Source organism: Copadichromis virginalis, linkage group LG23 (assembly GCF_057382275.1).
Source record: "Copadichromis virginalis isolate Kocher_CV1m ecotype Utaka linkage group LG23, C_Virginalis_male_GT1.1, whole genome shotgun sequence".
In the NCBI taxonomy this organism is placed as follows: domain Eukaryota; kingdom Metazoa; phylum Chordata; class Actinopteri; order Cichliformes; family Cichlidae; genus Copadichromis; species Copadichromis virginalis.
Genome location: NC_140639.1, coordinates 23,041,998 through 23,052,398, shown reverse-complemented (window position 1 = coordinate 23,052,398; position 10,401 = coordinate 23,041,998). Strand labels below are relative to the sequence as shown.

Here is a 10,401-nt window from a genome sequence, read left to right as displayed (position 1 = left end):
TGGAGGATCCATCTATCCTTCTATTCATTTTCTTATGCTTATCCAAATCATAGGGTAATCAGGATAGGCTGGAGCCTATGCCAGTTCTCATAGCGTTATGGGTCACCAATCTGTTGGAGGGCTAACACATACAGAGAGATAACCATTCACACTCATATTCACAACTACAGCAAATTTAGAATCACCAATTAACCTAAAATACATGTCTTTGGACTGTGGGAGGACGGTGGAGTAGTGGCAGAAAGCCTATGCATAAAGGGGGAGAAATCCATCCTGGATTCACCCGTTTGAACAATAGGTAACAGAATTTTCTGACAATTATTTTGTCTTGCTCTGAGGTGTCACTTTTAGTACCAGGAAAATCAACATAAACCTTAAATGGGTGATTCAAAACATGGAAAACAGACACCAGTAGGGGAAGGCATGGTTACGATGCCAATTTTTCTATATACAGTGGGCTGTAAGAATATTACATCCCCACAGGATTGCATTTTTTAATCCTATTTTTCCATCTTCAACAGTAGCCACTAACAGCTCACTCACACTACAGTAAGAGTAGGATGGCAACTTTCTTTGAATATTTGCTGCTGTAGACCGTTTGGAAGTAATTGTGGTAATGAACTGTCCACCCAGTGTTTGAGGGTGCAGCAACCACAACCTGTCTCAAAACAATCCAAGTCAGACAGATTGGCATTTAATTGCCTTCTAATTTATAAACTCAGACATATTGCAAACACTCTGCAATCAGTTTGAGTCTAAGGCTGCACTGACATATGCAATGTTCTGGAAGGTTGCCTACTGGTTGATTTCTGGTTATATTCCTATATAAAAGACAAGGTTGCTGAGCATCTATGTTGTTTTCCAATTAAATTACCATCCTGCATCAACTATGTCGGTGTTGGAGCACAAATCTGTGAGTTTCTGGCTGGAATCTGAATGTAAATAGTCAGTTGTGTTTCTGTTTATGTCGATATATGCAGTTTGCAGACCCAAATGCAAACGTCACTGGTGGAATTCTTAAACCAAGAAATTTATTTTTATCGAGGTGAAGCAAACTATCCATAATAAAGCAATTACTAAATATACTCCAAATCCACTGAACACACACACACACACACACACACACACACACACACACACACACACACACACACACAGTGAATGGTTAACAGATAACACAGGATGACTCAACAAGGAACTAAGGCAAACTGAGGATTTAAATACACACATAAGGTAATCAGGGGAGAGGGGAAACACAGGGGCAACAAGACACAGCAGAAACTACTATGTCTAAAGGGAAGTGTGTAACAGAGACACAGACTTAACAAGGGGAAAGAACACTCAGGAGACCAGATGAAAGTAAAATACAAGGAATCAGATGTATAGTATTCTAAAATCAGGTCACAAATGTAACAAGAACAAATTAACGACAGAGTCAGGCAGTTAAACAGAAACAAGAAGCCATAAGAAAGAGTTGTGAGTGGCTCAGGAGGTAGAGTGGTTCATCTACCAACTGGAAGGTTGGTAGGATGATTCCTTGGGTTTCTCTAGTTTCTGGTGGTAGTAGGAAGTCCTTTGGGTGCTTAGTGAGAGAAGAAAAGAATATACCCCTTACACCCACGACATGCTGACAAAATTACAGAATGAAAGAAAACCTCAACTGCAGACTAAGAAGTCTTAACAGAAAATTCAAAACAACCCAACCAGACCCACAGACCAGGACAGGACAGTTTAATATGAACTTCTTGAATTTGTGATTATACGAATCTGTGCTTTTTTTCCACTTTATCGTGGTTGAATGCTACATTATAGCATGTATTTGCAGACTTGACTCCATTCAATTTTAAACTGATAGCAGACTGACATTGTCTTATTGCCATTTTATTGCCATCTTGATGCACCAAAGTTGCTTTGAAGACAGCGACTGACTGCTAGTGGGGGCAGACCTGGTCTGCATCTTCGAAGCATCCATTTCAAAGACAACAAGATAGTGAGTTCATTGCATGGGGTCACAGTGATTTTGGTCCTGCTGCAGTGTGCAAACACTGTTTTCCATGGTGTTACTGTAACATCTGGGAAATATTGCCTTGCTCAAAAGCATCACTTCTTTTGACAGGATATTAATACATTTTATTAACTGTCATGTAGCTTTCTTTATTCAGTAATGCTGAGCATAAAGGCTTACTCTTTTAGATGCACTTCATAGCAAGACCCGACTCAAGATCGATTTCAATCAGTCAACTTTTATACTTATCTTTTATCGCCTGCACATTTGGATATCGCCAAGCAACTATTATTGCTACCCCCCCCCCCCCCTCCCCCTTCAAACATCCAAACATCTATACCCCACCCCTCAGTTTCAGCTAGCTTTGGTTGACAGAACAGCATCCTCTCTACACTTTATCTCCCTCGCTCATTGCTTTGATGTGTTGTGATTGCGTTTGTGTGGCAGTGGTGTGCTGGGTGGGAGGGGTCGGGGATTGGATGGGTTGTGGGGTTTGGGGGGGGGGGGGGGGGGCAGCGTTCTGCAGTGAGAATGTGCTCCCACTGAAGCGTAGAGAGACTGCAGCAGAGTGAACGAGCCTGTGCACCACCTGCAGTCGTGTGTGTGTGTGTGTGTGTGTGTGTGTGTGTGTGTGTGTGTGTGTGTGTGTGTGTGTGTGTGTGTGTGTGTACATATGAGAAAAGGGGGAGAGAAAAGGGAAATAATCACCCAAGACACAATGATTCAACACCCTTCTCCTCTCCTGTTCTCTCATCCTCCATCCTTTCTTCCTCCTCTCCTCCCTCCTTTGCTCCGTTCGACCCAGTTCTGCACACACACATGCACACACACACAAAACAATCATCACCCTGTGCCTGCTTTGTATCAGCCTTGCACCGTGACGGCTGCCGCGTGTCCCTTCATGTGTGTGTGTTTGTATATGCTGCGCACTCTCTGCTTTCCCTTTTTTTTATGTCATTCTCTTCCTTCCCCCGATGCCTCCCGTCCATCCATTTTGACTCCTCTGTTCACTCTCACGGTCCTTCCTGTCACTCCTCCACCTCTCGTAGCTATCACTAGTTGATGCGCACTTTCGTTCATACACGTGCACATTACCGCCTTCTCGGTCTCCTCACTGACTCTGGCGTCACCCCTGGAATATAAACACTGAATGAACACACTCAACAGAAAGCCTCTGTCTTATCGTTTTTTTTCCCTTTTTCTTCCCAGTCGTTTCTCCCTTTCTTCCTCCCCTCCTCACCTCCACCTCCTCCTCTTCCTCTTCACTCTTTTGCTCCCCTCCTCCCACTCTGACTGAGTAAGTGCTGCAGCATCGATGTATGTGTGAGAGAGCAGCACAGACCGAGAGAGGTGGACAAGTGTGTGTAAGCGGTGTGTGAGTGCGAACCACCGGGGGATCCTGAGCCTGGAGGGGAGCCTTGTAATGAGAGAGGGGGGCTCTTCTGCCCGTGGATGTATGCACCACCAGGACAGTGTTATTCGCAGGCGAGCGTATGTGTGTGCGTGTGAGAGACAAGTGAGTGTGGGCATGCCAGCAGCAGCGGCAGTGCGCGTGTATGTGTAACAGTGTCGTCGATCAGCGTCGGGCTCTTCGCGTTTTGCAGCCGGCGGTGCTCATCACACTTTGAGGACTGACTCATCTAGACCCGGCTTTGGAAAGCAGGAGAACAGAGGAGGAGTGAGAGTGGAGGTAGTCGTGGGAAAGACGGATGGATGGGAAGACAGGGACTCAGTTTTAGGCTTTTGAATGCTGTGGATCCCTCTAGACCATCTGAGGGTCTAGTCATTTTTGGGACGCCAGTAGCCCCAGTTATCTACCCCACCACCGCTGCCGCCACCACCACTTCCCTTTCAAATTGGAATTGCAGACACACAGCCAGACAGGTTTCCCGAAAACTGCCAAAGACCACCACAGAAGGAAAACGAAATCTCCCCCACCCCTAAACTACATCTGACTTGAAGGAACATTTTCACTTCGCACCTGCTCAACGGACTAGGACGAGAAGGTTTCGTGACTCTTTGTGATCTTTTTCCTCCTTGATATCATTGTTCTTTTTTTTGTGGGAGGTGGGCATAGTTGGGGGTTACAAGATCCTATTCCAGAGCTCTGAGGGGTGGGGGGTGGGGGGCTAGAGCGATAAGAGGCTGGCAGACAAGACGGGACAGACGCAGGCATGGCTCGCCTCAACTGGTGCCTGGCTGCCGTCATCAGCTGGGGCAAGTTCCTCTTCGCCTGCTTCTTTCCTCTGCGGGGGGCCAAACGAAACAAGGTAAGGCTTCATACAGTGAGAGAGAGAGAGAGAGAGAGAGAGAGAGAGAGAGAAGGATGCTGGGAATGGGAGACTGAGGAGGAATTCAGTGGACTTAGAGGACAAATTCTGCACATGTAGTCTTTTGTGGCTTGCTTCGACCTTTCTTCTGCAAAGATTGGCAACAAGAGTGTGTCTGAAATCCTCACGCTGCATGAAATATTCACAAGAACAGGCCTTCCTAAGAATCGCCACGCTCAGCTGTAGCATGCACACAGCTGGCTTTGGTTAAACCATCAAATGACGTAGCTGTGAAAATGAGCTTTTGATGACCGATCGTGGACCGCGGGCCTTGGAAGACCGGTTGGTGTGCCTCTCTCTAAGTGCTGTTTCAAGGTCAGTGTTACATCTCCAAGAGATCTCCAGGCAGGTGCTCCAGATAATAATGGTGGCGACAGAGATGGAATCACGGGCATCAGGTTGTGAATTTGCCTCTAGAACCAAGCACTTGGACCTCAGGGTTGATACGGGTCACCTTGCTTTTACAGCAGCAGAATGGTAATGCACCATTATTCAGTGGGGGTGAAAAAGCTCCTGATACACCCCCCACCCCCAATTCATCTAATGCTATTGCTTGCCATCCTGGAAAGGAGGTTGTACGCTTTCATCCATACGACATATTCCGATGGTCATGTGAAAGTTGGTGAATGAGATTGACCAAATGCACACTCAGTTTTATAAGCTGTAACTTCCTTTAGGACATAATCAATCATGTGTAACAACTCTCACATGTTTAAATAGCACTGTTTCCTCATGTCCACAGCCGCACACATGCGAAGACACCACACAAAATGCTTGGGGTGATCTTTTTTTTTAAGGTCATTTTCTTTCCCTGATACTTTTTTAAACTGCATAGCAGTTGTCCTAAGGCTAGAAACAAATCAGCGTAACACACCGCATCCTCAGCAGTAAAATTATATGTCTCCTAGCCAGAATGTTCCCATAAGGAGAAGACACCTTTTGGAATTTTCACATGCCCTCGCATCCTTCGTTTCAGTCATCGTCTTTGGCCGAACGTGCACTGTGAAAGCGTTTGATCACAGACACACATCTCAGTCAGAGGGTTTTGCAGCTCGAGCGCTGCAGTGCTGCGCTCCTGTGAGAACATTTAGAGCAGCAGTGGCGTTCCACAGTCTGGTGACGGTGGGGTTTTTTGGTCCTGGTGACACCGTAGATTGCTGCAGCCTCCCATCTCTTCAAGCCCCAACACGTTCCCACCAGCGCCAATACCAGAAACAACCCCCCACCCCCACACCTCACTGCCGCAGCTCCTTATCTCTACACCCGCGCTTACTCCCCCCCACCAACCCCACCACCACCACCGTCGCACTCTCTTGTATGTGTGCGTAAATGTGTGTGAAGCTTGCTAGCGCTTCTACAATGAATCCCCCAATTCATGAGGTTTATTCAGACGCAGTTTTTGCTCAGTCCTGGCAGCACCAGCTGTGTCTTCATTGTAGAGTAAAAAACTGAATGTCTCTCAATCTCAGATCCACTCCATAAATACAATCTATAAATCGGTGAATGAAGTTTTTTTTTTTTTGAATGACCCTAGCTTTTATTGGATGCAGTTCTTGTATCCGTACTGCAACAGGGGATAAATGCTTGTCATCAGGGATATGATTATGGATTCACTTTACATAATTAAACTATGTCATTCAAATCGTTTCAAGTAATTGAGCAATTAAGCAGAACTGTCTTCTGGACTCTGTAGCAGCGTCCTCTGTATAGACTTATTTCTAGAAACTTCTATCATTAATTGAAAAAGATGGGGAAGGTAGTTTTCACTTATTTTAAGAAAACAGGCTCCACAGCAACCAAATAAAGAAACAATTGAAGATATTGGGCTTTTTTGCATCCTTCATTGGTGAGCAGGTGTGACACAAGGAAGATGTAAGGAAGCTTTAAAGTCTCTGGGGTGGATTTGAATCATTCCTGCTGCAGCAGATATTTTGGGTGCATTTACAGTGTGAGCATGTACTACCTCTTCCTGCCCACCAACTAAGGACCATTATCTTAAAAAAAATATGATTACATAATCAATGCATAAAAAATTACATAAATATTGTAGAACAAATCAGTGGCAACAGATATGAATTTAAGTCAGATATGACATGAAAGAAGGAGTTGGGTTGCAGAGTGGCTGGCAGAATCACAGCAACTGTGAGCAGGTGAAGCAGTGTGCCCTATGCCCCACTGGCAATAAGACAGCCAGTTGGGCATGTAGGAGGCTATAACCTAGGCTCACCTTGACATCTTGACAGGGCGTAACTTTGTTCAACATGTTTTACCTGGGAACACCTCCACCTTATCTGAACCTGTAGGCCATCTTGGACTTTTCTGAGCTGTGTTTGCATGTTCTCCTTCTTCCAGCTTGTGTTTCACACAGGTAATTTAGTCCAAGTGTGCTAAATTGGCTGTAGATGTGGATTCGGATTAGTCTTTCTTTTTTTGGTGACCTGTTCATCCAGTGTGAACTGGGCTAGGATCAAACCCCCTGCATCCCTGGTTGGATAAGCGGGTGGAAATCATATCACCAGTCTCTTAGCTATGTGTCCATTAGAGCTACAGTTTAACACCTTTACCAACTTTAGCACATAGAGCTTCTGTGATAGAGGTTTGTATTATCCCAGTGTTGTCTCATCTTCTGCAGTCAGCATTCACATTCAGTGAGTTGTTACTTCTGCTGCTGCCGCTCTGCCACTCCAGCTGCAGCACTAGAGCTGGTCATGTGACTGACTGGGAGGTGAAAGTGGAGAGGTATGGCTATGTGCGCCTTACCCCCGAGGGCTGATGTGAGGTTTTCAGTTTCCATGGTAACCCGGCTCACACGGTCGCCGTGGATTGGGGCTGGGTTACTACAGGAGATGCAGCTGGGGATACTGCGGGTTTGTGCGTTTGTGACTGTGAACGTACGATGAAAGAAAGACTCGGGAGAGTGAGGGAAGCTGTGCTGGTCGTATGTGTTACTATGTTTTGTGTTACGCAGCTCCCTCTCATTCACACATATATCCCTTTCTTTCTTTTTTCATTGACTAAACGATGTCTCACTTTCCTAATACCCCATCGTCTTTTCCTCTCTTCCTCCTTTTATTTTCTTTCTTTATGTCCTTCTCCAGTCTCCCATCTCCTTCCTCCTATTTCATCTAGCTATCTTTCTTTTTGCTGCCTCTTCCTTTCCTTCCGTATTCTAAGATTCATCCTTGCATTTTCCTTCCTGTTGATTCTTCTGTCATCTCCTTTTGTCCTCGTCTTCTCCGTCTTTTATTCTCGCCTCTGTTTACGCCTGTGTCCACTTGTATTTATCTCCTCCACCTTCTCCCCCTCCTGTCCTGTATATTTTATTTACTTCCCTTCGAATATGTTTAACTCAAGTCAGCCTGAGCTGTAAATTCACATCAGTCTGTCAGCTCTCTGGGCTCTGCCTCAGTAGGATATGCACAAAAACCTAATTCATTGCTTGTTGCATTTACCACATGCTCCTAAGTTCCACAGCAAACAAACAAAAAAAATGTTGGCCAGCCTTGGTGAACAGCGCACAGGTACCGCACCCAGGGAATTGCAGGCTTTTGCCCTGAATGGCTCTCTGTATTCTGGGGCATTCAACGTGATGGATGCTTTGTTATTCTAGCATTAAAGCTTTAATGTGATGGATTCTCCAGCGACAGAAGAAGAGACTCCAGAGGAGTGTGGAATTCATATCTTTGACTTTTTTCTCTCTCTCTTCTCTCCTTTCCCTTTTGAATTTTTTTTTTGTCATCCGTTTGTTTACATTAGTGGAGCTAGTGATCAAATGTCACCATCATCAGTGAAAATACACATAAATCGGAGTTCCTACAACCTTTAAAAAGGTACAGTGGTACACTAATGCCTTTAGTGTAGTTTTTTAAAGGGAATTTTACTGTCCCATGGCCTAAATCTGCTTTTCCATGGGTGCAATTCAGTGGGAAACAATTTGTGTGTGCGCATGCTTGTGTGCTGCCTGCCCGTCTGCCTGTTTCAAAGAGCTCCGGCATGTTGCAGTGGGAATAAGGGAATAAGAACCTGACCTAACTGTGCAAAAATGTTGTACTGAGAAAATCCAGCACTCCCAGTAGCGGAGCCAAAATCAATGTGCTTCGCAGGTAGTAAAGTATCACTTAAATGGCTACTCTGGCTCCATCAGAGGAGAAAGGAACAACATGAGATGCATGTGTGAGCCCCAAAATTTAAGAAATGCTTTCTGGTGCTCTTATGAGTGTGTCTCAAGGTTGGTTGAAGGCCACTAGAGGCTGCTAGCAACCCAGTTTAGACCAGTCAGCTGGAGGGAAGTGGAAGTTGTCTTGTATCAAACGCAGACACTGAAATCAATTTTTAAAAAAGGAGTTCAGGACAGCCATAGAACACCCTGCAGTATTTCCCCCATGTGTCCTGTTTGCTGACATTATGTTAATAAAATACTTGCAAAGGCAGACCCACACATAAACCCACACACACACGGATTATGTGTCAGGTTAGCCTATGGATTGAGGTAACTGTTACAGTGTAAGTGATGGAGAGCAGCAGGGATCAATAGAGGGTGTTTTCTCAAAATGAATTGGCTCTTAGCCCTTTATGGATCTGACTGTGGAGTGATGTAATGCACCTCCACTGCTGATTTAATGTGGATCCAGTGCTGCGGTTTGCATACACATACATGTAGCAACCCCCTTGTCATGCGCTGTGCAATGTTTACATTCATGCAGATAGAAATGTGTGGCATAAGTGGGGGCGGTTGTAATGGGAAGATGGAAAGCCTGCACAATTTGTTAGATATGTAGTATTTAAACAACCAAAGTACTTCCACCAAAATTTGCTATTCAAATTTTGTGTTTATGGGGGGCAGCCAATCCGAGTAAAGTGGTGCTCAAAGGCGGGGTAAATGAAGCAACAAACATTAGTTTCAGATAGAAATTCATTGAGGGACCAGGGCCTAGCATGTTCGAAAAGTTTTCATAGGATGTACACTTCCACTGTAAGAAAATGGAGCTAATTCCCTATAACAAGCAAATTGTCACAACAACAATGACGATATGTATATATATATATTTGTATGAGCAAGTATGTGCTCGAAACTCTGTATGGATACTTGGGGCTAAATGCCAAGGTCACAGTCATGTAAAGCACACCACCACTGGACCCTAGAGCAGCGGAGACTTGTTCTCTGGAGTGACAAATCACACTTCTCTATCTACAGGAGTCTGGGTTTGGCAGTTGCCAGGACAACGGTAGTTGTCAGACGAACTCTTAATGCTTTAGCATGCCAAGATTTTTTGGACACTTTCATGCTTCTAACTTTGTGGAAACAGTTTGGGGATTGTCCCTTCCTTGACTGGCCTGAACAAAGTTCTGACCTCAACACGACAGAACACCTTTGGGATGAATTAGAGCGGAGACTGTAGGCCAAGCCTTCTCGTCCAACATCAGTGCTTGACCACCCAAAAGCACTTCTGGAAGAATGGGCAGAAATCCCCATAAACACTCCTAAACCTGCGGAAAGCCTTCCCCAAAGAGTTGAACCTGTTATGGCTGCAAAGGGTGATCTGACTTCATGGGATGTCACTCAAGTTTATATGTGTGTGAAGGCAAACTAGTGAATACTTTTGGTATGCTACACCAGGTCAACTAGACTGGCAATTTTAGGACCTTATTACAAGGATATATTAAATTATATATATTTAAGAAAAATCACTGCATTGAAAAGTCTCTTTTAAATATGGTACTATTAAACACTTTTATTGGAATACATGTTAAAAATAGACAAGAACAGACAAGACGAGAAGGGTCTTAAGGGGAAGTGAATTTCTGGTGTCATACTAGTTTGGGCATCGCTCCCTTAGCTGCATTAATTATGACCATTTGTGGGTTTTTTTTCAATGTTTCTTCCATAACTGAACCCAGCTTTGTGGGGAAAATTGCTAGCCTAGCACTTTTGGGGCATCGGAACGAGGCTTAATACTAATTTTTCCACATGTTAACTATTGGGAGCATATGTGCACCTCGGCTCCTGAAGGACGTACGCATGAGGTTGCATGTGCAGCGACAGAAGCGGGTACCTGCTTTTTTTTT

At 44.7% G+C, this 10,401-nt stretch overlaps 1 protein-coding gene across 4 annotated transcripts in view; it reads left to right on the top strand.

The window, feature by feature from the left end:
* Window positions 1–3,310: 3,310 nt before the first annotated feature.
* LOC146680913 (tensin-1-like) overlaps window positions 3,311–10,401 on the top strand; it is a 126,687-nt gene continuing 119,596 nt past the window's right edge. For all 4 annotated transcript variants that reach the window (XM_085449036.1, XM_085449037.1, XM_085449035.1 and 1 more), the window contains exon 1: window positions 3,311–4,275. In XM_085449036.1, coding sequence (XP_085305162.1) covers window positions 4,180–4,275 — 96 coding nt within the window. In that variant the 5' untranslated portion in view covers window positions 3,311–4,179. The remainder of the gene's footprint in view (window positions 4,276–10,401) is intronic.